Raw genomic sequence first — 24,207 nt, forward strand, 5'->3', positions numbered from 1 at the left:
CTTGTCCCGCCCATGGAATTGATTGACAGCTCTGGACACGTTTATTGCGTTTATTGGGGAGGGGGCCGGACTCCCCAAATTTTGGGGGGATTCGTGAGGGGTCTGAGGGGGTCCCAAGGGGGTTTTGGGGTCCAAGGAGGATCCAGAGGGGATTTTGGGGGGATCCCGAGGGGATTTTGGGGATTCTGGGGGTGTCCCATTGGAATTTTGGGGGTCCCAAAGGGATTTGGGGGATCCTGGGGGTGTCCCATTGGAATTTTGGGGGTCCCAAAGGGATTTTGGGGATCCTGGGGGTGTCCCATTGGAATTTTGGGGGGTCTCAAAGGGATTTTGGAGATTCTAGGGGTGTCCCATTGGAATTTTGGGGGTCCCAAAGGGATTTTGGGGATCCTGGAGGGGTCCCAAGGGGGATCCAAAGGGGATTTTGGGGATCCTGGAGGTGTCCCATTGGAATTTTGGGGGTCTCAAAACGATTTTGGGGGTCCTGGGGGTGTCCCATTGGAATTTTGGGTGTCCCAAAGGGATTTTGGGGAGCCTGGGGGGGGTCCCAAGAAGATTATGGGTGTCCCAAAGGGATTTTGGGGAGCCTGGGGGGGTCCCAAGGGGATTTTGGGTTTCCCAAAGGGATTTTGGGGATCCTGGAGGGAGTCCCATTGGAATTTTGGGGGTCTCAAAGCGATTTTGGAGATCCTGGGGGTGTCCCATTGGAATTTTGGGGGTCCCAAAGGGATTTTGGGGAGCCTGGGGGGGGTCCCATTGGAATTTTGGGGGTCCCGTGGGGTCCCAAGGGGAATTTTGAGGCTCTGGTGGGGGATTTGGGGGGAAAATTTGAGCACCCTGAGGTGTTTCGGGGTGGATTTCGGGGTGAATTTTGGGGTTCCCAAGATTCGGGGTGGGTTTTTTTTTTTGGAGGGGGGGTCCCGGGAGGATTTTGGGGGGGGGTCTCACCCAGGGGCCCCCCCCAGCAGCAGCAGCCCCAGCAGGACCCCCCCGATCACCCCCAGTGCCACCAGTTGGGCTCGGAGCGGGAGGAGGCGCCCAGGGGGGCTCGGGGGGGGCTCGGGGGGTCCCGAGAAGATTTTGGGGGGTCCCGGGGGGGTTCGGAGCGGCTGCCGGGGCTCCAAACGCAGGGGGCTGGTGGGGGGGAGAGAAAAATTAGGGGGGGATTTGGGGGGTCCCCAAAAAACCCCCCCCTGCCCCTCCCCCCCCTCACCTGTCCAGGTGATCCAGCAGGGTGGGGGAGGGGCGCTCCAAAATCTGGGGGGGCAAAGGGGGGGAGGGGTGAGGGGGGAAGGTCCCATCCCAAAATAACACCTGGACCCCTCCCCCACACCAAGGTGTCAAAATTGCCCCAAAATCACCTCAAAATTACCTCAAAATCCCCCCAAAATTCCCTCAAATTGCACCCAAAATTCCCTCAAATTGCACCCAAAATCCACCCAAAATCCCCCCTAAAATCCACTCCAAATCCCCCCAAAATCTCCTCAATATTTCCCCAATATTTACCCAAATCCTCTCAAAATCCCCTCAAAATTCCCCCAAAATCCCCCCTAAAATCCACCCAAAGTCCCCTCAAAATTCCCTCAAAAAATTCACAAGTCCTCTCAAAATTTCCCCCAGAAATCCTCCAAGTCGCCTAAAATCCCTCAAAATTCCCCAAAAATTCCCTTAGAATTCCCCCTAAAATCCACCCAAAATCCCCTCAATATTTCCTAAAAAAATTCGCTCACATCCTCCCAAAATTCCCACAAAACCCCCCAAAATTCACCTAAAATCCCTCAAAATCCCCCCGAATTCCCCTCAGAATTCACCCCAAATTTCCCCCCAAACTTCCCTCAAAATTTCCTCCAAATCCCCCCAAAATTCCCACAAATTCCCCTCCCCCCCAAATCCCCAGAAAATTTCCTCAGAATCCCCCCAAATTCCCCCAAAATCCCCAAATTTCCTCCTCACAGGTTGCCGTGCTCGCGCCCCCCCCCCAAATTCTGGGGGGGCTCTGTCGTTGTCGGGATCATCTGTGGGGGGGAGGGGGGTGCAGAGACCCCCAAAAAATCCTGAGGACCCCCCCCAAAACCCCAAATTCTTCTGGGACCCCCCCCAAACCCCCCAGGAACCCTCAAAAGCCCCCCAGGGACCCCCAAAACCCCCCAAAATTCCTCGGGTTCCTCCCCCTCATGGAGCCCCCCCTCCCCAAATCCCTCTGGGACCCCCAAAATTCCCACCAGGATCCCCCCAAAACCCCCAGGACCCCCCCAGGGATACTCCAAGCCCCACCTCGGGGACCCCCAAATCTCCCTGGGATCCCCAAAACCCCCCAGGACCCCCAAATCCCCCCAGGGACCCCCCAAAAACCCCCAGGGACACTCCCAAGCCCCACCTCGGGGACCCCCAAATCTCCCTGGGATCCCCAAAATTCCCCCAAGACCCCCAAATCCCCCCAGGGACCCCCTCCAAAATCGCCAGGACCCCCCCAGGGACCCCCAAATCTCCCTGGGATCCCCAAAATTCCCCCAGGACCCCCAAATCCCCCCAGGGACCCCCCCAGAATTGCCAGGACACCCCCAGGGAAACTCCAAGCCTCCCCCCAGGGACCCCCAAATCTCCCAGGAACACCCCCAAACTCCCCAGGGACCCCTCCAAAATCCCCCAGGGATCCCCAAATCTCCCTGGGATCCCCAAAATTCCCCCAGGACCCCCAAAGCCCCCCAGGGACCCCCCTAAAACCCCCAGGGACCCCCCCAAAATCGCCAGGACCCCCCCAGGGACACTGCAAGCCCCCCCCAGGGACCCCCCAAATCTCCCTGGGACCCCCCCAAACTCCCCAGGGACCCCCCCAAAACCCCCCAGGACCCCCCCAGGGACCCCCAAATCTCCCTGGGATCCCCAAAATTCCCCCAGGACCCCCAAAGTCTCCCAGGGACCCCCCTAAAACCCCCAGGGACCCCCCCAAAATCGCCAGGACCCCCCCAGGGACACTCCAAGCGCCCCCCCAGGGACCCCCCAAATCTCCCTGGGACCCCCCAAACTCCCCAGGGACCCCTCCAAAACCCCCCAGGGACCCCCAAATCTCCCTGGGATCCCCAAAATTCCCCCAGGACCCCCAAAGCCCCCCAGGGACCCCCCCCAAAATCGCCAGGACCCCCCCAGGGACACTGCAAGCCCCCCCCCAGGGACCCCCAAATCTCCCTGGGATCCCCAAAATTCCCCCAGGACCCCCAAAGCCCCCCAGGGACCCCCCCCAAAATCGCCAGGACCCCCCCAGGGACACTGCAAGCCCCCCCCCAGGGACCCCCAAATCTCCCTGGGATCCCCAAAATTCCCCCAGGACCCCCAAAGCCCCCCAGGGACCCCCCCCAAAATCGCCAGGACCCCCCCAGGGACACTGCAAGCCCCCCCCCAGGGACCCCCAAATCTCCCAGGGACACCCCCAAACTCCCCAGGGACCCCTCCAAAACCCCCCAGGACCCCCAAATCCCCCCAGGGACCCCCAAATCTCCCTGGGACCCCCCCAAACTCCCCAGGGACCCCTCCAAAACCCCCCAGGACCCCCCAGGGACCCCCAAATCTCCCTGGGACCCCCCCAAACTCCCCAGGGACCCCCCCAAAACCCCCCAGGACCCCCCCAGGGATCCCCAAAATTCCCCCAGGACCCCCCAAACCCCCCGGGCCCCCCCCACGGACCCGCGCCCCCCCTGCGCCACCGCCGGGTCTCGAACTCGTAGAATTTCTTCTCGTAGAGTTTGCGGGGGGGCCCTGGGGGGGGCACGGGTCAGCCCAGGGCTCCCAGTGCAAACCAGTTCAAACCAGTTCACACCAGTTACCCCTCCCATCCCTCCCAGTGCAAACCAGTTCACACCAGTTCACACCAGTTACCCCTCCCAGTGCAAACCAGTTCACACCAGTTACCCCTCCCATCCCTCCCAGTGCAAACCAGTTCAAACCAGTTCAAACCAGTTACTCCTCCCATCCCTCCCAGTCGTTCCCAATCCCTCCCAGTGCTCCCAGTCCAAACCAGTGTTCCCAGTTACCCCTCCCATCCCTCCCAGTGCAAACCAGTTCAAACCAGTTCACACCAGTTACCCCTCCCATCCCTCCCAGTCGTTCCCAATCACTCCCAGTGCTCCCAGTCCAAACCAGTGTTCCCAGTTACCCCTCCCAGTCCCTCCCAGTCATCCCCAGCCCCTGCCAATGCTCCCACTGCAAACCAGTGTTCCCAGTTACCCCTCCCAGTGCAAACCAGTGCTCCCAGTTACCCCTCCCATTCCCCTCCCGGTACTCTCCCAGACCCCTCCCAGTGTCCCCAGTCCCCCCCAATTCCCTCCCAGTTCTTCCCAGTTTCCCCCAATCCCCTCCCAATGCTCCCAGTCCAAACCAGTGTTCCCAGTTACCCCTCCCAGTGCAAACCAGTGCTCCCAGTTACCCCTCCCATTCCCTCCCAGTACTCTCCCAGTCCCCTCCCAGTGTCCCCCCAATTACCTCCCAGTCCCCCCAGTCCCCCCCAATTCCCTCCCAGTCCTTCCCAGTTTCCCCCAATCCCCTCCCAGTGCCCCCAGTCCAAACCAGTGCTCCCAGTTACCCCTCCCAGTACACCCCAATTCCCTCCCAGTTCCTCCCAGTCACCCCCACTCCCCTCCCAGTCCCCCCAATCTGCCCCTGTCCCCTCCCAGTCCCCCCCAAATCCCTCCCAGTCCCCCAGTCCCAACTCCAGTTCCCTCTCAGTCCCCTCCCAGTTCCTCCCAATCCCCTCCCAGTCCCCATCAATGCTCTCCCAGTCCCTCCCAGTCTCTCCCAGTGCCCACCCAGGGGCCCGCGCCGGCTCTGGAGTTTCTCCAGCAGCTCCTGGTCCGAGAGGCCCCGAAAACTTTCCATGGCTGGGGGGGCACTGGGAATCAATGGGGGGCACTGGGAGGCACTGGGGGGGGCACTGGGAGGCACTGGGAATCAATGGGGGGCACTGGGAGGCACTGGGTGAGCACTGGGAGGCACTGGGAGGCACTGGGGGGGGCACTGGGAGGCACTGGGAGTCACTGGGGGGCACTGGGGGGCACTGGGAGGCACTGGGGGGCACTGGGGGAGTCACTGGGGGGCACTGGGGGGGCACTGGGAGGTCCCGGGGGATCCCCTGTGGGTTTGGGGGTGCTCCCGAGGGGTCCCCCATCAATTTTGGGGGTCCCAGAGAGACCCCAGTGGGTTTGGGGGGTCCCGAGATTCCCTCGTGGCTCTGGGGGGATCCAGGGGGTCTCCCCCTGAATTTTGGGGATTTTTGGGGGTTTTTTTGGGGAGTTTTTGGGGGTCCCCTCACAGCTCTGGGGGGATCCAGGGGGTCTCCCCCTGAGTTTTGGGGATTTTTGGGTGTTTTTTTTTTGGGGGTGTCCCGAGATTCCCTCGCGGCTCTGGGGGCATCCAGGGGGTCCCCCCTGAATTTTGGGGATTTTTGGGGTTTTTTAAAGGGAATTTTTCGGGGGTCCCGAGGTCCCCTCACGGCTCTGGGGGGAATTCGGGGGGTCTCCTGTTGAGCTTTGGGGATTTTTGGGTGGGTTTTTTTTTTGGGGGGGGGGTCTCGAGATTCCCTCGTGGCTCTGGGGGCATCCAGGGGGTCTCCCCCTGAATTTTGGAGATTTTTGGGGGTTTTTTTTGGGAGTTTTTGGGGGTCCCCTCACAGCTCTGGGGGGAATTCGTGGGGTCTCCCCCTGAATTTTGGGGATTTTTGGGTTTTTTTTAAGGAGTTTTTCGGGGTCCCGAGGTCCCCTCACAGCTCTGGGGGGGAATTCGGGGGTCTCCCCCTGAACTTTGGGAATTTTTGGGTGGTTTTTTTTGGGGGGTCCCGAGATTCCCTCGTGGCTCTGGGGGGATCCAGGGGGTCCCCCCCTGAATTTTGGGGATTTTTGGGGTTTTTTTGGGGGGAGTTTTTGGTGGTCCCCTCACGGCTCTGGGGGGCGGTTCTGGAGGGGTCACCCCCTGAGCTTTGGGGTTCTTTTGGGGTTTTTTGGGGGTCCCGAGATTCCCTCATAGCTCTGGGAGGGTCCCCCCTGAATTTTGGAGGTTTTTTTGAGGAGTTTTTTGGGGCTTTTTCGGGGTTTTTGGGGGTCCCGGTACCTTCGCTCCGCCGGGGCCGCGCCGGTGATGACTCAGGGGGCGTGGCCACCAAAGCCACGCCCACAAATCCTTATTTGCATACAGTTCCCGCCCAAACGTGTGGGTGTTGCCCGTTATGGGCGTGGCTACATTAGACCACGCCCATTTCCTTCTACGATGTGGGCGTGGCCTATCGCAAACCACGCCTATTGCTTCTTTTGGGAATGTTCCACGGAGGTTTTGGGGGGGGTCCCAGCGCCCCACGACCCCCCCCCAAAACCCCTCCCATGAGCTCCGGGCCCCCAAATTTGGGGTCTCCATCCTCAAAACCCCCCCCAAAATGTGCGGTCACAACCCCCAGACCTCCCCCCCAACAAAATTGGGGTCACACCGCCTCACGTCCCCCCCCCTCCCCCAAGATTTGGGGTCCCCCAACCAAACCCGAGACCCCCCTCCCCTCCCTTTCCAAATTCACAGCGCAACCCCCTCCCCAAAAAATTTGGGGACCCCCCTGGCGGTGTCACCGTCGTCTTTTATTCCCTCCGGGGGGGTCCCAGGGGGGCTCAGCCCCCGCCCCCCACCCCCGGCCCTGCCCCACTGTTGTTTTTTTTTTGGGGGGGGGGATGAGGGGGCAGCGGGGGGGGGGGTCCCCCAAAAGTCACAATCACGGCACAAAGACACGGGGGGGGGAGGGGCACGGCCGGGGGGGGGCTTTGGCACGGCCGTGGGGTGGGGGAGGGGTTTCGGGGGGATTTTGGGGGGATTTTGGTGGTTTTTGGGGGGTTCTGGGGGGGTTTTTGGGGATTCATTGGGGTTCTATGAGGGAGGGGTCAAGCCCCGCCCACTCCACCGCCCCCTCCCCCTTGGGGGCGTGGCTCAGCCCCAGGCCCCGCCCCCAATGGCCGCCGTGAGGGGCGGCTCTTCGGCACAGCGCCCCCTGCTGGAGGGGAGGACCTGGAGGAAGGGGAGACACGGGGAGGGTCAGGGCGCCCCCTGGCGGATTGGAGGACTCGGAGTGTTAATGGTGGGGGGGGGAATCCAAATTTTATCCACCCCCCCCATCCTAAAATTGACCCCAAAACTGCCCCAATCCCCTCATGGGACCCTAAATTAACCACCCATGGAGACCCCCCCCCAAAATAAAAATTCCTCACAACCCCCCCTTCCCCATGGAGACCCCAAACTCCCCCAAAATCCCCCCAAAATTCCACCCAAACCCACCCCAAACCCCCCATATCCCCCCCGAGCCCCCCAAACCCGCCCTAAAGCCCCCCCCAAATCCCCCCCGAGGCCCCCAAAACCCCCCCAAAAACCCCTCGGAGCCCCCCAAAATCCCTCCAAACCCACCCCAAACCCCCCAAAATCAATCCAAAGCCCCCCAAGCTCCCCCCAAAATCCCTCCAAACCCACCCCAAACCCCCCAAAAACCCCTCGGAGCCCCCCAAAATCCCTCCAAACCCACCCCAAACCCCCCAAAATCAATCCAAAGCCCCCCAAGCTCCCCCCAAAATCCCTCCAAACCCACCCCAAACCCCTCAAAAACCTCTCGGAGCCCCCCAAAATCCCTCCAAACCCGCCCCGAACCCCCCAAATCCCCTTTGAGCCCCCCCAAAACCCCCCCAAATTCCCCCAAAACCTGCCAAGTCCCCCCAAAATCCCTCCAAACCCCCCCAAATCCCCCCCAAAATCCCCCCTAACTCCCCCAAAATCCCTCCTAACCCCCCCCAAAACCCTTCCAAACCCCCCCCAAAATCCCTCCTAATCCCCCCCAAATCCGTCCAAACCCACCCCAATCCCCACGAACCGCCCCAAAATCCCCCCAAAACCCCCCCAAAATCCCTCCAACCCCCCCCCAATCTCCCCGAACCCCCCCCAAAATCCCTCCTAACCCCCCCAAATCCCTCCAAACCTCCTCAAATCCCCCCAAAATCCCCCCTAACTCCCCCAAAATCCCTCCTAACACCCCAAAATCCCTCCAAACCCCCCGAACCCCCCCAAAATCCCCCCAAAATCCCTCCTAACTCCCCCAAAATCCCTCCAAACCCCCCGAAAACCCTTCCAACCCCCCCCCAAAATCCCCCCAAAATCCCCCCAAAACCCCCCCAAAACCCCTCCAACCCCCCCCCACAATCTCCCCGAACACCCCCCCCCCCAAATCCCCCCCAAATCCCCCCCAAAACCTCACCCTACATCTGGTTGGCGAAGGAGGTGGGGGCTCCCTGGCCGTACCCCCCGTCCGAGGGGGGTCCCCCGAAGCCCCCCTGGCCGTAGTCGGGCTGGTACCCCCCCCCGGGCTGGTACCCCCCCTCGGGGGGGCCGTACCCCCCCTCGGGGGCCGCGGCTTTTTCGGGGACCCCCCCCGGGGGGGGGGCGCGGGCCCCCAGACCCCCCCAGCCCGTCTCCTTGAAGACGAACCAGAGGTTCCCCGTCCACAGCACCAGGTTCAGGAAGCCGAACACCTGCGGATTTGGGGGATTTTGGGGGATTTTTGGGGGGTTTTGGGGAATTTTTGGGGGATTTTTGGGGGTTTTTGGGGATTTTGGGGTGGTTATAGAGGGATTTTTGGGTTTTTTGGGGGGTTTTGAGGCATGTTTTTGGGTGGAATTTTGGGGTTCCCCGTCCACAGCACCAGGTTCAGGAAGCCGAACACCTGCGGATTTGGGGGATTTTGGGGGATTTTGGGGGATTTTTGGGGTTTTTTTGGGGATTTGGGGGGATTTTGGGGGTTTTTGGGGGGTTTTGGGGCATTTTTTTAGGGTGGGCTTTTGGTGTTCCCCATCCACAGCACCAGGTTCAGGAAGCCGAACACCTGCGGGATTTGGGGTTTTTTTTGGGATTTTTGGGGGGTTTTGGGGAATTTTTGGGGGATTTTTGGGGGTTTTTTGGGATTTTGGGGTGGTTATAGAGGGATTTTTGGGTTTTTTGGGGGGTTTTGGGGCATGTTTTTGGGTGGAATTTTGGGGTTCCCCGTCCACAGCACCAGGTTCAGGAAGCCGAACACCTGCGGATTTGGGGGGGGTTTTGGGGGATTTTGGGGATTTTTGGGGATTTTTGGGAATTTTTGGGGATTTTTGGGGATTTTTGGGGATTTTTTGGGAGATTTTTGGGGCTTTTTGGGGTTTTTTTTGGGATTTGGGGGTGGTTTTGGGGAATATTTGGGGGTTTTGGGGCATTTTTTTGGGGTAAGTTTTTGGGGTTCCCCGTCCACAGCACCAGGTTCAGGAAGCCGAACACCTGCGGGATTTGGGGGATTTTGGGGGATTTTTGGGGATTTTTGGGAATTTTTGGGGATTTTTGGGGTTTTTTGGGGATTTGGGGGTGGTTTTGGGGGGGTTTTGAGGCATTTTTTAGGGTGGGTTTTTGGGGTTCCCCGTCCACAGCACCAGGTTCAGGAAGCCGAACACCTGCGGAATTTGGGGAATTTTGGGGAATTTTTGGGGATTTTGGGGGATTTTTGGGGATTTTTTGGGGTTTTTTGGGATTTGGGGGCGGTTTTGGGGGAATATTTGGGGGTTTTGGGGGGTTTTGGGGCATTTTTTTGGGGTAAGTTTTTGGGGTTCCCCGTCCACAGCACCAGGTTCAGGAAGCCGAACACCTGCGGGATTTGGGGTTTTTTTTGGGATTTTTGGGGGGTTTTGGGGAATTTTTGGGGGATTTTTGGGGGTTTTTTGGGATTTTGGGGTGGTTATAGAGGGATTTTTGGGTTTTTTGGGGGGTTTTGGGGCATGTTTTTGGGTGGAATTTTGGGGTTCCCCGTCCACAGCACCAGGTTCAGGAAGCTGAACACCTGCGGATTTGGGGGGGGTTTTGGGGGATTTTGGGGATTTTTGGGGATTTTTGGGAATTTTTGGGGATTTTTGGGGAGATTTTTGGGGCTTTTTGGGGTTTTTTTTGGGATTTGGGGGGGTTTTGGGGGGATTTTGGGGATTTGGGGCATTTTTTTGGGTAAGTTTTTGGGGTTCCCCGTCCACAGCACCAGGTTCAGGAAGCCGAACACCTGCGGGATTTGGGGGATTTTTTGGGGAATTTTTGGGGATTTTTGGGAATTTTTGGGGATTTTTGGGGATTTTTGGGATTTGGGGGTGGTTTTGGGGGGGTTTTGGGGCATTTTTTGGGGGTTTTGGGGGGGGATTTTGGGCGGGATTTTTGGGGTTTTTTTGAGGGTATTGGGAGGGTATTTTGAGGGTTTTTGGGGTTTTTTGGGAGGGAATTTTTGGGGTTTTTTTGAGGTTTTGGGGGGATATTTTGAGTTTTTTGGGGGGGGATTTTTGGGGTTTTTTGGGGGTTTTTTTGAGGGTTTGGACGGGATTTTTCAGGTTTTTTTGGGGGGATTTTTGGGGGTTTTTTGGGGGGGTATTTTTGGGGTTTTTTTGGGGGTTTTTTTGGGTTTTTTTGAGGGTATTGGGGGGATATTTTGAGTTTTTTGGGGGGGATTTTTGGGGTTTATTTGAGGGTTTTGGATGGGATTTTTGAGTTTTTTTGAGGGGGATTTTTGGGTTTTTTATGTGGGGGGTATTCTGGGTTTTTTTGGGGGGTTTTTTGAGGTTTTGGGGGGATATTTTGAGTTTTTTGGGGGGGATTTTTGGGGTTTTTTTTGAGGGTTTTGGATGGGATTTTTGAGTTTTTTTCGGGGGGATTTTTGGGGGTATTTTTGGGGGGGTATTTTTGGGGGTTTTTTTGGGGGGTATTTTTGGGTTTTTTTGGGGTTTTTTTTGAGGGTTTTGGATGGGAATTTTGAGTTTTTTGGGGGTTTTTTTGAGGGTTTTGGATGGGATTTTTCAGTTTTTTGGGGGGGTATTTTTGGGGGTTTTTTTGGGGGGGATTTTTGGGGTTTTTTTGAGGGGATTTTTGGGGGTTTTTTGGGGGGGTATTTTTGGGGTTTTTTTGGGGGGTTTTTTGGGTTTTTTTGAGGGTTTTGGATGGGATTTTTGAGTTTTTTTGGGGGGATTTTTGGGTTTTTTTTGAGGGTTTTGGATGGGATTTTTGGGTTTTTTGGGGTTTTTTTGGGGTTTTTTTTGAGGGTTTTGGGGGCTATTTTGAGTTTTTTTGGGGGTTTTTTTGGGGTTTTTGAGGGTTTTGGACGGGATTTTTGAGTTTTTTTGGGGGGATTTTTGGGTTTTTTTGAGGGTTTTGGGGGCTATTTTGAGTTTTTTTGGGGGGGATTTTTTGGGTTTTTTTGAGGTTTTGGATGGGATTTTTGAGTTTTTTGGGGGTTTTTTTTAGGGTTTTGGATGTGATTTTTGAGTTTTTTGGGGGGGTATTTTTGGGGTTTTTTTGGGGGGTATTTTTGGGGTTTTTTTGGGGGGGATTTTTTGGGTTTTTTTGAGGGTTTTGGGTGCTATTTTGACTTTTTTGGGGGGGATTTTTGGTTTTTTTTTTGGGGGGCGGTATTTGGGTCTCGGACTCACCACGGAGGTGTTGAGCCCCGAGGTGCGGGGTGCCCCCAGCGCCTGGCAGCGCGCCCCGGGGCGCTGGCACCCCCCGACCTGCGCCAGCACCGCCGCGGGCGCCGTGGCCGCCTTGACCTCGGCCAGCGCCGCCGCCCAGGCGCACGAGGCGACCAGCCACAGGAACGCCAGCGCCGCCGTCACCCCCAGATCCTGCCAAAATCGGGGCCTCAGGGCACCCCAACATCCAGAGCCGAGAGCCCGCACCCGCCTCAGCGGGCGGACACCCCAAAAACCCGATTTAAAACAAAAAAATCCCAGTTAAAATATAAAAATCCCAGTTAAAAACATAAAAATCCCAGTTAAAAACATAAAAATCCCAATTAAAACCCAAAAAATCCCAGTTAAAAACTAAAAAAGTCCCAATTAAAAAAAAACTTCCCAATGAAAACCCCAAAATCCCAATTAAAAACCAAAAAATCCCAATTAAAAACCCCAAAATCCCAATGAAAACCCCAAAATCCCAATTAAAGACTAAAAAATCCCAATTAAAAAAAAATCCCAATTAAAACCATAAAAATCCCAATTAAAACCCCAAAATCCCAATTAAAACCAAAAAATCCCAGTTAAAAACTAAAAAAATCCCAATTAAAAAAAAACTTCCCAATGAAAACCCCAAAATCCCAATTAAAAACCAAAAAATCCCAATTAAAAAAAAAACTTTCCAATTAAAACCCCAAAATCCCAATTAAAAACCCCAAAATTCCAATGAAAAACCCCAAAATCCCAATAAAAACCCCGAAATCTCTTTTGGGGTGCCCTAACCCCCTCGCGGAGCTGAGCAGCCACAGGAACGGCAGCGCCGCCGTCACCCCCAGCTCCTGCCAAAATCGGGGCCTCAGGGCACCCCAACATCCAGAGCCGAGAGCCCGCACCCGCCTCAGCGGGCGGACACCCCAAAAACCCGATTTAAAACATAAAAATCCCAATTAAAACCCAAAAAAATCCCAATTAAAACCAAAAAATCCCAGTTAAAAACAAAAAAATCCCAGTTAAAAACTAAAAAAATCCCAATTAAATATAAAAAACCCAATTAAAACCAAAAAATCCCAATTAAAACCAAAAAATCCCAGTTAAAAACCCAAAATCCCAATTAAAAACTAAAAAAATCCCAATAAAAAAAAAACTTCCCAATTAAACCCCAAAATAATCCCAATTAAAACCCCAAAATCCCAATGAAAACCCCAAAATCCCAATTAAAGACTAAAAAATCCCAATTAAAAAAAAATCCCAATTAAAACCATAAAAATCCCAATTAAAAACCCCAAAATCCCAATTAAAACCAAAAAATCCCAGTTAAAAACTAAAAAAATCCCAATTAAAAAAAAACTTCCCAATGAAAACCCCAAAATCCCAATGAAAAACCCCAAAATCCCAATTAAAACCCCAAAATCCCAATTAAAACCCCAAAATCCCAATAAAAACCCCAAAATCCCAATGAAAAACCCCAAAATCCCAATGAAAAACCCCAAAATCCCAATAAAAACCCCGAAATCTCTTTTGGGGTGCCCTAACCCCCTCGCGGAGCTGAGCAGCCACAGGAACGGCAGCGCCGCCGTCACCCCCAGCTCCTGCCAAAATCGGGGCCTCAGGGCACCCCAACATCCAGAGCCGAGAGCCCGCACCCGCCTCAGCGGGCGGACACCCCAAAAAACCCCATTAAAGACAAAAAAAACCCAGTTGAAAACATAAAAATCCCAATTAATACCCAAAAAAATCCCAATTAAAACCAAAAAATCCCAGTTAAAAACTAAAAAAATCCCAATTAAATATAAAAAACCCAATTAAAACCAAAAAATCCCAATTAAAAACCCAAAAATCCCAATTGAAAACCCAAAATCCCAATTAAAAAAACTTCACAATTAAAAACCAAAGAATCCCAATTAAAAAAAAAACTTCCCAATTAAAACCCCAAAATCCCAATGAAAAACCAAAAAATCCCAATGAAAAACCAAAAAACCCCAATTAAAACCCCAAAATCCCAATGAAAAACCAAAAATCCCAATTAAAAACAAAAATATCCCAGTTAAAAACAAAAAAATCCCAATTAAAACCCAAAAAAATCCCAATTAAAAACAAAAATATCCCAGTTAAAAACATAAAAAACCCAGTTAAAAACATAAAAATCCCAGTTAAATATAAAAAAATCCCAACTAAAACCAAAAAATCCCAATTAAAACCAAAAAATCCCAATTAAAAACCCAAAATCCCAGTTAAAAACTAAAAAAATCCCAATTAAATATAAAAAACCCAATTAAAACCAAAAAATCCCAATTAAAAACCCAAAATCCCAATTAAAAAAAACTTCACAATTAAAAACCAAAAAATCCCAATTAAAAACTAAAAAAATCCCAATTAAAAACCCAAAATCCCAATTAAAATCCAAAAAATCCCAATTAAAAAAAACTTCCCAATTAAAACCATAAAAATCCCAGTTAAAAACAAAAAAACCCAGTTAAAAACATAAAAATCCCAGTTAAAAACATAAAAATCCCAGTTAAAAACAAAAAAATCCCAATTAAAAACTAAAAAATCCCAATTAAAAACCCAAAATCCCAATTAAAAAAAACTTCCCAATTAAAAACCAAACAATCCCAATTACAAACCAAAAAAATCCCAATTAAAAACCCAAAATCCCAATTAAAGACTAAAAAATCCCAATTAAAAAAAAACTTCCCAATTAAAACCCCAAAATCCCAATTAAAGACTAAAAAATCCCAATTAAAAAAAAATTCCCAATTAAAACCATAAAAATCCCAATTAAAAAGCAAAAAATCCCAATTAAAAACCAGAAAAATCCCAATTTAAAAAAATTTCCTAATTAAAACCCCAAAATCTCAATTAAAACCAAAAAAATCCCAATTAAGAACCAGAAAAGCCCCAATTAAAAACCCCAAAACGCCCCAAAATCCCTCTATAACCCCCCCAAAACTGCCCCAAATCCCCCCAAAAATGCCCCAGCCCCCCCAAATTTCACCCCAAACCCCCCAAATTTCATCCCAGACCCCCAAACCCCCCCAAAACCCCCCGAAAATCCCCTCAAAACCTGCCCCAAACCCCCCCAAAACTGCCCCAAACACCCCAAATCCCACCGCAGCCCCCCCAAATTTCACCCCAGCCCCCCCAAATTCCACCGCAGCCCCTCCAAACCCCTTCAAGAGACCCCCAAAACCCCCCCAAACCCCCCTTAATTCCCCCCTATAACCATTCCAACCCCCCCCAAAACTGCCCCAAAAATGCCCCAGACCCCCCAAATTTCATCCCAGCCCCCCCAAATTTCATCCCAGCCCCCCCAAATTTCATCCCAGCCCCCTGAAATTTCATCCCAGACCCCCCAAACCCCTCCGAGAGACCCCTAAACCCCCCCCAAAACCCCCCCAAAATCCCCCCTTAACCCCTCAATAACCACCCCAAACCCCCCAAATTCCACCCCAAGCCCCCCAAATTTCCACCCCAGCCCCCCAAAACTCACGACGCGGGGCCCGCGCCCCCCCGCCCGGTAGGCCTGGGGGGCGAACAGGTACCCCCCGAGAGACCCCCAAACCTGCCCCAAACCCCCCCAAACCTGCCCCAAACCCCCAAAAACTGCCCCAAACACCCCAAATCCCACCGCAGCCCCCCCAAATTCCACTGCAGCCCCGCCAAATTTCACCCCAGACCCCCCAAATTCCACCGCAGCCCCTCCAAACCCCTTCAAGAGACCCCCAAAACCCCCCCAAACCCCCCTTAATTCCCCCCTATAACCATTCCAAACCCCCCCAAACCTGCCCCAAACCCCCCCAAAACTGCCCCAAAAATGCCCCAGACCCCCCAAATTTCATCCCAGCCCCCCAAAGTTCATCCCAGACCCCCCAAACCCCTTCGAGAGACCCCCAAACCCCCCACAAACCCCCCCCATAACCCCTCAATAACCGCTCCAAACCCCCCAAATTCCACCCCAAACCCCCCAAATTTCACCCCAAACTCCCCAAATTTCCACTCCAGACCCCCCAAATTTCCACTCCAGCCCCCCCAAATTTCATCCCAGCCCCCTGAAATTTCATCCCAGACCCCCCAAACCCCTTCGAGAGACCCTCTACCCCCCCAAAATCCCCCCATAACCCCTCAATAACCACTCCAAGCCCCCCAAATTTCCACCCCAGCCCCCCAAAACTCACGACGCGGGGCCCGCGCCCCCCCGCCCGGTAGGCCTGGGGGGCGAACAGGTACCCCCCGAGGGCGGCGGGGGCGTAGAGGAAGGAGCCGACCCCGACGGTGACGAAGAACTGCGCGGCCGAGGAGTGGTCGCCCACCAGGAACACCCGCTCGGGGGGACCCCCCCCGCACGAGGGGGCCTCGAAGTACACCTGGTGCAGCCTGGGGGGGTCCCCGATATTTGGGGGGGGGTCCAGGGTTAAGTTCGAGGGGGCTCATCCCGATTTTTTGGGATTTTATTGCGATTTTTCAGAGATTTTGGAGGATTTTTGGGGATTTTATTGTGATTTTTGGGGATTTTATTGTGATTTTTGGGACCCTCCCCACACCTGGTGCAGCCTGGGGGGGTCCCCGATATTTGGGGGGGGGTCCAGAGTTAAGTTCGAGGGGGCTCATCCCGATTTTTGGGCGATTTTGGGGATTTTTATTGTGATTTTTGGGGATTTTATTGTGATTTTTGGGGGATTTTTGAGGATTTTGGGACCCCTCCCCACACCTGGTGCAGCCTGGGGGGGTCCCCGATATTTGGGGGGGGGGGGTCCAGGGTTAAGTCTGGGGGGGGCTCATCCCGATTTTTTGGGATTTTATTGCGATTTTGGGGGGATTTTGGAGGATTTTTGGGGGATTTTATTGTGATTTTTGGGGATTTTATTGTGATTTTTGGGACTCTCCTCACACCTGGTGCAGCCTGGGGGGTCCCCGATATTTGGGGGGCTCCCGAGTACCCAAAGACCCCCCCCAGACCCCCAAATTCTTTCCAAATCCCCCCTAAATCCCCTCAAATTCCACCTCAAATTCCCCCCAAAGCCCCCAAATCCCCCCTAAAATTCCCCTTAAACACCCCAAATCCCCCTCAAACTTACCCTGAGACCCCCAAATCCCCCCCAAATTCATCCCAAGCCTCCCCAAATCCCCCCAAAATTCCCCCCAAATCCCCCTCAAATTCCCCCCAAACCCTCCCCAAATACCCCAAATTGTCCTCAAATCTCCCCAAATCCCCCCAAACACCCCCCAAATCCCCCTCAAATCCCCCCAAACACCCCCCAAATCCCCCCAAACACCCCAAATCCCCCTCAAATTCTCCCCAAATCCCACCCAAATCCCCCCAAACACCCCCCAAATCCCCCAAACACCCCAAATTCCCCCTCAAATGTCCCCCAAATCCCCCCAAACACCCCAGATCCCCCCCAAATCCCCCCCAAATCCCCCCCAAATTCATCCAAACACCCTAAATCCCACCCAAATTCCCCCCAAACCCTCCTAAATCCCCCCAAACACCCCAAATCCCCCTCAAATTCCCCCCAAATCCCCCCCAAATCCCCCCCAAACACCCCAAATCCCCCCCAAACCCTCCCCAAACACCCCAAATCCCCCCCAAATCCCCCCAAATCCCCCCAAACACCCCAGATCCCCCCCAAATCCCCCTCAAATCCCCCCCAAATCCCCCCAAACACCCCAGATCCCCCCCCAAATCCCCCTCAAATTCCCCCCAAACCCTCCCCAAACACCCCAAATCCCCCCCAGATCCCCCCCAAGCCCCCAGACCCCCCAGACGCCCACCTGAAGGGGTACCCGAAGGCCACGGTGATGGGGGCGGAGCGGTTTGGGGGGGCGCACTCGATGCTGAGGCGCAGCGAGCCGCTGAAACCCCCGCAGGTGGCGAAGGCGAAGATGGAGAAGAGCTGGGGGGGCAAACTGGGGTCACTGGGAGGGACTGGGAGGGGATTTGGGGGGGTTTGGGGTCACTGGGAGCCACTGGGAGGGGGTTTGGGGGGGTTTGGGGGGGATTTGGGGGGCTATGAGGGAGTTTGGGGGGGTTAAAATGGGGTTTGGGGGTCACTGGGAGGGACTGGGAGTCACTGGGAGGGAGTTTGGGGGGGGATTTGGGGGGTTAAAATGGGGTTTGGGGGTCACTGGGAGGGACTGGGAGGGGATTTGGGGGGACTGGGAGGGGATTTGGGGGGGATTTGGGGGGATCCGAGGGGCTGTGAGGGAGTTTGGGGGGGTTAAAATGGGGCTTGGGGGTCACTGGGAGGGACTGGGAGTCACTGGGAGGGGGTTTGGGGGGGATTTGGGGGGGTTAAAATGGCGTTTGGGGGGGATTTGGGGGGCACTGGGAGCCACTGAAGCCCCCGCAGGTGGTGAAAGCGAAGATGGAGAAGAGCTGGGGGGGCAAACTGGGGTCACTGGGAGGGACTGGGAGGGACTGGGAGGGGATTTGGGGGGATTTGGGGGGCTATGAGGGAGTTTGGGGGGGTTAAAATGGGGTTTGGGGGGGATTTGGGGTCACTGGGAGCCACTGGGAGGGGGTTTGGGGGGGTTTGGGGTCACTGGGAGGGACTGGGAGGGGATTTGGGGGGGATTAGGGGGGTTAAAATGGGGTTTGGGGGTCACTGGGAGGGACTGGGAGGGGATTTGGGGGGTTTGGGGGGGATGTGAGGGAGTTTGGGGGGATTAAAATGGGGTTTGGGGGGGATTTGGGGTCACTGGGAGCCACTGAAGCCCCCGCAGGTGGCGAAGGTGAAGATGGAGAAGAGCTGGGGGGGCAAACTGGGGTCACTGGGGGTCACTGGGAGGGGGTTTGGGGGGGTTTGGGGGTCACTGGGAGGGACTGGGAGGGGATTTGGGGGGACTGGGAGGGGGTTTGGGGGGGTTTGGGGGGATCTGAGGGGTTGTGAGGGAGTTTGGGGGGGTTAAAATGGGGCTTGGGGGTCACTGGGAGGGACTGGGAGTCACTGGGAGGGGGTTTGGGGGGGATTTGGGGGGGTTAAAATGGGGTTTGGGGGGGATTTGGGGGGCACTGGGAGCCGCTGAAGCCCCCGCAGGTGGCGAAAGTGAAGATGGAGAAGAGCTGGGGGGGCAAACTGGGGTCACTGGGAGGGACTGGGAGGGACTGGGAGGGGATTTGGGGGGATTTGGGGGGCTATGAGGGAGTTTGGGGGGGTTAAAATGGGGTTTGGGGGGGATTTGGGGTCACTGGGAGCCACTGGGAGGGGGTTTGGGGGGGTTTGGGGTCACTGGGAGGGGGTTTGGGGGGGTTTGGGGTCACTGGGAGCCACTGGGAGGGGATTTGGGGGGGATTAGGGGGGATTTGGGGGGTTAAAATGGGGTTTGGGGGTCACTGGGAGGGACTGGGAGGGGATTTGGGGCAGGTTCAGGGGGGATTTGGGGCCACTGGGGGGGTTTTGGGGTCACTGGGAGGGACTGGGAGGGGATTTGGGGGGTTTGGGGGGGATGTGAGGGAGTTTGGGGGGGTTAAAATGGGGTTTGGGGGGGATTTGGGGGGCACTGGGAGGGACTGGGAGAGGGTTTGGGGGGGTTTGGGGTCATTGGGAGGGACTGGGAGGGGATTTGGGGGGACTGGGAGGGGATTTGGGGGGGATTTGGGGGGCTATGAGGGAGTTTGGGGGGGTTAAAATGGGGTTTGGGGGTCACTGGGAGGGACTGGGAGTCACTGGGAGGGAGTTTGGGGGTGTTTTGGGGGGTTAAAATGGGGCTTGGGGGTCACTGGGAGGGACTGGGAGGGGATTTGGGGGGATTTGGAGGGTACTGGGGGTCACTGGGAGGGACTGGGAGCTACTGGGAGGGGATTTGGGGGGATTTGGAGGGTACTGGGGGTCACTGGGAGGGACTGGGAGGAGTTTGGGGGTCACTGGGAGGGACTGGGAGGAGTTTGGGGGTCACCGGGAGGGGTTCGGGGGGCACTGGGGGGGTTCAGAGAGTGTTTGGAGGTTACTGGGATGGACTGGGAGAAACTGGGAGCGGTTCCAGGGGGCATTTGGGGGTCGCTGGGGTGGGTTGGGGGGGCACTGGGATGAACTGGGATGAACTGGGAGGGGTTCGGGGGGGAATTTGGGGGGTTCAGAGGCTGGTTGGGGGTTACTGGGAGGGACTGGGATGGACTGGGAGAGGTTTGGGGGGGTCCCAGGGGGGATTTGGGGGTCTCGGGGGTGGTTTGGGGGAGTACTGGGATGAACTGGGATGAACTGGGATGGACTGGGATAAACTGGGAGAGGTTTGGGGGGGGTTCCAGGGGGGATTTGGGGGTCACTGGGGGTTACTGGGAGGGACTGGGATGAACTGGAATAAACTGGGAGAGGTTTGGGGGGTCCCAGGGGGGGTTGGGGGTCTCTGGGGTGGTTGGTGGGGTACTGGGATGAACTGGGATGAACTGGGATGAACTGGGATGGACTGGGAGAGGTTTTGGGGGGGAATTTGGGGGAGTTTGGGGGTCACTGGGGGTTACTGGGATGGACTGGGATAAACTGGGAGAGGTTTGGGGGGGTCCCGGGGGTTTTGGGGGTCCTGAGGTGGTTTGGGGGGGTCACTGGGATGAACTGGGATGAACTGGGATAAACTGGGAGAGATTTGGGGGGTCCCAGGGGTGGTTTGGGGGGGTCACTGGGATGAACTGGGATAAACTGGGAGAGATATGGGGGGTCCCAGGGGTGGTTTGGAGGGTCCCAGGGGGTCACTGGGTGTTACTGGGGGTCACTGGGGGTCACTGGGGGTTACTGGGATGGACTGGGATAAACTGGGAGAGATTTGGGGGGTCCCAGGGGTGGTTTGGAGGGTCCCAGGGGGGTTTGGGGGGGTCACTGGGGGTTACTGGGATGAACTGGGACGAACTGGGAGAGGTTTTGGGGGGCCCCAGGGGGGATTTGGGGCAGTCACTGGGGGTCACTGGGGGTCACTGGGATGAACTGGGATAAACTGGGAGAGGTTTGGGGGGGTCCCAGTGGGGGTTTGGGGGGTCCCAGGGGTGTTTGGGGGGGTCACTGGGGGTTACTGGGGGTTACTGGTGGTTACTGGGATGAACTGGGATAAACTGGGAGAGGTTTGGGGGGGGTCCCGGGGGGATTTGGGGGGGTCACTGGGGGTTACTGGGGGTCACTGGGATGAACTGGGATAAACTGGGAGAGATTTGAGGGGTCCCAGGGGGGTTTGGGGGTCCCAGGGGTGGTTTGGGGGGTCCCAGGGGGGTTTGGGGGGTCACTGGGTGTTACTGGGATGAACTGGGATAAACTGGGAGAGGTTTTGGGGGGGGTCCCGGGGGGATTTTGGAGCCTCCAAAGATTTGGGGTTTTTTTTTTGGGGGGGGGCGGGGAGGGATTTTGGGGCCGATCCCAGAATTTTGGGGGGTCCCGGATGAATTTGGGGGGGCTCAGGAGGGACCTTGAGGGGTCAGGGGGGGGTCAGGGGGGGACACAGCCCCTCCCCCACCCCCCCAAAAAATCCCGGGATTATCCCGGATTATGGAGCTGACCCAGATTGGGGGGAGGGGCACGGGGTGGGGGGGAGGGGAATTGGGGGAAATTTGGGGATTTTTGGGGGGTCCTGGGAGCATTCGGGGCTCCCAAAATCACTTTTAGGGTCGGGGGGAAGATCCTGGGGGGGATTTTGGGGTCCCTGGGGGGGGAACCAGGGAATTTTGGGGTGCCCTGGGGATTTTTGGGGGTCCCGGGGATGTTTTTGGGTTTTTTTTCAGGTGGTTTGGGGACTTTTTGGGGTTTTCCGGGAAGATTTTGGGGCGATTTTGGGGTTTTTGGAGGTCCTGAGGAGTTTGGGAGTTGGGGGGGGGTCACAAGGGGTGATTTTGGGGTGGTTTTGGGGTTTTTTGGGGGGTCACAAGATGGATTTTGAGGTGGTTTTGGGGATTTTGGGGTTCTCGAGTTGGGGGGTTGGGGTGGTTTGGGGTTTTTTTTGGGGTGGTTTTATGAATTTTTGGGGGTCCCGCGAGGATTTTGGGGCGTTTTGGGGGGTGTTTTGAGGTTTTTTTGGGGTCTTCTGGGAGGATTTTGGGGTGGTTTTGGTTTTTTTGGGGGTGGTTTGGATATTTTTGGGGTGTCCCGGGAGGATTTTGGGGTGGTTTGGGGGTTTTTTGATATTTTTGGGGTGTCCCGGGAGGATTTTGGGGTGGTTTGGGGTTTTTTTGATATTTTTGGGGTGTCCCGGGAGGATTTTGGGGTGATTTGGGGGTTTTTTGGAGGTCTCGGGGTGGGGTTGGGGCTTTTAGGGTGTTTTTGGGGTTTCTGGGGTGTCCTGGGAGGATTTTGGAGTGGTTTTGGGTTTTTTTGGGGTGGTCTGAGTTTTTTTGGGGGGTCTGAGGGGAATTTGGGGGTGGTTTTGGGGTTTTTGGGGGGGTTTGAGGTGGATTTTGGGGTGGTTTGGGGTTTTTTTGGGGGTCTGAGGGGGATTTTGGGATGGTTTTGGGGTCTGAGGGGGATTTTGGGGTGGTTTTGGGGTTTTTTTGGGGGTCTGAGGGGGATTTTGGGGTGGTTTTGGGGTTTTTTTGGGAGTCTGAGAGGGAATTTGGGGTTGTTTTGGGGTTTTTTTGGGGGTCTGAGGGGGATTTTGGGATGGTTTTGGGGTTTTTTGGGGGGTCTGAGGGGGATTTTGGGGTGGTTTTGGGGTTTTTTTGGGGGGTCTGAGGGGGATTTTGGGGTGGTTTTGGGGTTTTTTTGGGGGGTCTGAGGGGGATTTTGGGGTGGTTTTGGGGTTTTTTGGGGGGTCTGAGGGGGATTTTGGGGTGGTTTTGGGGTCTGAGGGGGATTTTTGGATGGTTTTAGGGTCTGAGGGGGATTTTGGGGTGGTTTTGGGGTTTTTTTTGGGGGTCTGAGGTGGATTTTGGGGTGGTTTTGGGGTTTTTTTGGGGGGTCTGAGGGGGATTTTGGGATGGTTTTGGGGTCTGAGAGGGATTTTGGGGTGGTTTTGGGGTTTTTTTGGGGGGTCTGAGGGGGATTTTGGGGTGGTTTTGGGGGTCTGAGGGGGATTTTGGGGTGGATTTGGGGTTTTTTTGGGGGGTCTGAGGGGGATTTTGGGGTGGTTTTGGGGTCTGAGGGTGGATTTTGGAGTGGTTTTGGGGTTTTTTTGGGGGTCTGAGGGGGATTTTGGGGTGCTTTTGGGGTCTGAGGGGGATTTTGGGGTGGTTTTGGGGTTTTTTTGGGGGGTCTGAGGGGGATTTTGGGATGGTTTTGGGGTTTTTTTGGGGGTCTGAGGGGGATTTTGGGGTGGTTTTGGGGTTTTTTTGGGGGTCACTCACCCACTCCAGCAGCTTGAGGAAGCCCAGGGGCTCCTTGACCACCCGGAACTGCCCCCCGGCCACCAACTGGGGGGGAGGGACCCTCAGGGGGGGCTCGGGGACCCCCAAAATGAGACCCCCCCCCAAAACCTCCCCCCAAAAAACCCAAAAATCCCCAAAATCCCCTCAAAACCCCCCAAAAAACCCCCCAAATCCCCTCAAAACCCCGCCAGGACCCCCCAAGGAGAAATTCGGGTGGGGGGTCACCCCAAACCTGGCCGTGCTGACGTCACGCTGACGTCACACCCGCCCCCCACCCATTTTTGGGGTTTTTTTGTCCCCCCCCCCCCATTGTTGCTGCATCATCATCCTCACCCCCCCCTCCCCTCCCCCACCCCCGGGGATGCTGCGGCAGCGACCCCTCCCCAAAATGACCCCTCCCCCTTCAAGGGCATCGCCCCCTCCCCCAAATCCTTCCCGCGACCCCTCCCCAAATCCAGGACCGCCCCCCAAATCCACCCGCACCCCCAAATCCTGGAGCGCCCCCCCCCCAAAATCCACCTGCACCGCCCCAAATGGAGAATCCCCCTCCCCAAATGGTGAATCCCCCTCCCCAAATGGAGAATCCCCCTCCTCAAATGGAGAATCCCCCTCCCCAAATGGAGAATCCCCCTCCCCAAATTGAAGCCCCCTCCCCAAATTCCTCCGCCTACCCCAAACCCCCCCCCAAGCCCCCTCCCCACAATTGCCCAGCGCGGAGCGGGGGGGTCGCAGCCGCCCCCCACCCCCCCAGCCGGCCCGGGGGGGTTTTGGGGGGGGGTCTCCGGGTGGGTTTGGCGCAGAGGGGGGGTCCCGGGGGGTTTTTTTTGGGGGGGGGTCCCCACCTGGTTCAGCACCTCCATCCTGCGGGTCCGGGAGACGCAGCGCGGCGGGGGGGGGAGCGGCGCGCCGCGGAACAGCCGCGAAGGGAGGGGGGGGGGAACGGAGCACGGAACAGCGGCGCGTGCGCGGCGGCGGGGGGGGGGGAGAAGCAAAGAGGGAACAGCCGAAAGCGGAGGGAGGATGGGAAGAGGAGGTGACAGCGAAATCAAAGGGAAGGGCGGAAGTGACGTAATGACGAGACAAAGGGCGCCGCCATCTTGAGTGAGGGCAAGGTTGGGGGCGGGAGAATTTTGGGCGGGAAAAAGGGAATTCTGGGAATTTTCGAGGGGGGTTTGGGGATATTTTTGAGGGGAATTTGGGGGATTTGGAGAATTTGGGAATTTTCGAGGGGGGTTTGGGGATATTTTTGAGGGGAATTTGGGGGATTTGGAGAATTTGGGGATTTTTGAGGCAGATTTGGGGAATTTTCGAGGAGAATTTTTGAGGCAGATTTGGGGAATTTTTGAGGGGAGGGGTACAGGGATTTATTGGGAATTATTGAGAGGTTTTAAGAGGAGTTTGGGGTGGAAATTGGGGATTTTTTTTGAG

General features: G+C 55.7%; 2 protein-coding genes across 8 annotated transcripts; both read right to left on the minus strand.

The window, feature by feature from the left end:
• Positions 1-36: 36 nt before the first annotated feature.
• Positions 37-6,167, minus strand: LOC146764782 (uncharacterized). 6 transcript variants are annotated; one of them, XM_085563736.1, is made up of 6 exons: positions 6,097-6,167; positions 4,800-4,871; positions 3,682-3,753; positions 1,954-2,015; positions 1,214-1,257; positions 37-1,134 (listed from the first exon to the last, which is right to left on the minus strand). In XM_085563736.1, the coding sequence occupies exons 2-6, from the start codon at positions 4,867-4,869 to the stop codon at positions 945-947; spliced, it is 438 nt and encodes a 145-aa protein (XP_085419862.1). In that variant the 5' UTR covers positions 4,870-4,871; positions 6,097-6,167; the 3' UTR covers positions 37-944. The 6 variants fall into 6 exon arrangements, with proteins under 6 accessions (XP_085419862.1, XP_085419863.1, XP_085419864.1 ...); XM_085563737.1 differs by having other exon boundaries at positions 4,800-4,882; XM_085563738.1 differs by having other exon boundaries at positions 4,800-4,912.
• Positions 6,168-6,587: 420 nt separating this feature from the next.
• LOC144247931 (synaptophysin-like) lies at positions 6,588-23,744 on the minus strand. 2 transcript variants are annotated; one of them, XM_085563727.1, is made up of 7 exons: positions 23,622-23,744; positions 22,759-22,824; positions 17,277-17,398; positions 15,680-15,878; positions 11,484-11,675; positions 8,261-8,534; positions 6,588-7,029 (listed from the first exon to the last, which is right to left on the minus strand). In XM_085563727.1, the coding sequence occupies exons 1-6, from the start codon at positions 23,637-23,639 to the stop codon at positions 8,262-8,264; spliced, it is 870 nt and encodes a 289-aa protein (XP_085419853.1). In that variant the 5' UTR covers positions 23,640-23,744; the 3' UTR covers positions 6,588-7,029; position 8,261. The 2 variants fall into 2 exon arrangements, with proteins under 2 accessions (XP_085419853.1, XP_085419854.1); XM_085563728.1 differs by lacking the exons at positions 6,588-7,029; positions 8,261-8,534; positions 11,484-11,675 and adding an exon at positions 12,679-13,093.
• Between the last annotated feature and the right edge of the window lie 463 nt (positions 23,745-24,207).

Source organism: Lonchura striata, chromosome 31, assembly GCF_050655825.1.
Source record: "Lonchura striata isolate lonStrDom1 chromosome 31, ASM5065582v1, whole genome shotgun sequence".
Lineage (NCBI taxonomy): Eukaryota > Metazoa > Chordata > Aves > Passeriformes > Estrildidae > Lonchura > Lonchura striata.

Bases quoted from the DNA above. Each gene is read 5' to 3' on its own strand.
- LOC144247931 (XM_085563727.1), bottom strand. The intron at 17,399-22,758 runs GTGAGTGACCCC...TTGCCCCCCCAG, and splicing joins TCCTCAAGCTGCTGGAGTGG to CTCTTCTCCATCTTCGCCTT. The intron at 15,879-17,276 runs GTGGGCGTCTGG...GGACCCCCCCAG, and splicing joins GCCTTCGGGTACCCCTTCAG to GCTGCACCAGGTGTACTTCG.
- LOC146764782 (XM_085563736.1), bottom strand. From the start codon at position 4,869: ATGGAAAGTTTTCGGGGCCTCTCGGACCAGGAGCTGCTGGAGAAACTC. The intron at 2,016-3,681 runs GTCCGTGGGGGG...TCCCCCCCACAG, and splicing joins GTGGCGCAGGGGGGGCGCGG to ATGATCCCGACAACGACAGA. The intron at 1,135-1,213 runs GTGAGGGGGGGG...CCCCCCCACCAG, and splicing joins CTGCTGGATCACCTGGACAG to CCCCCTGCGTTTGGAGCCCC.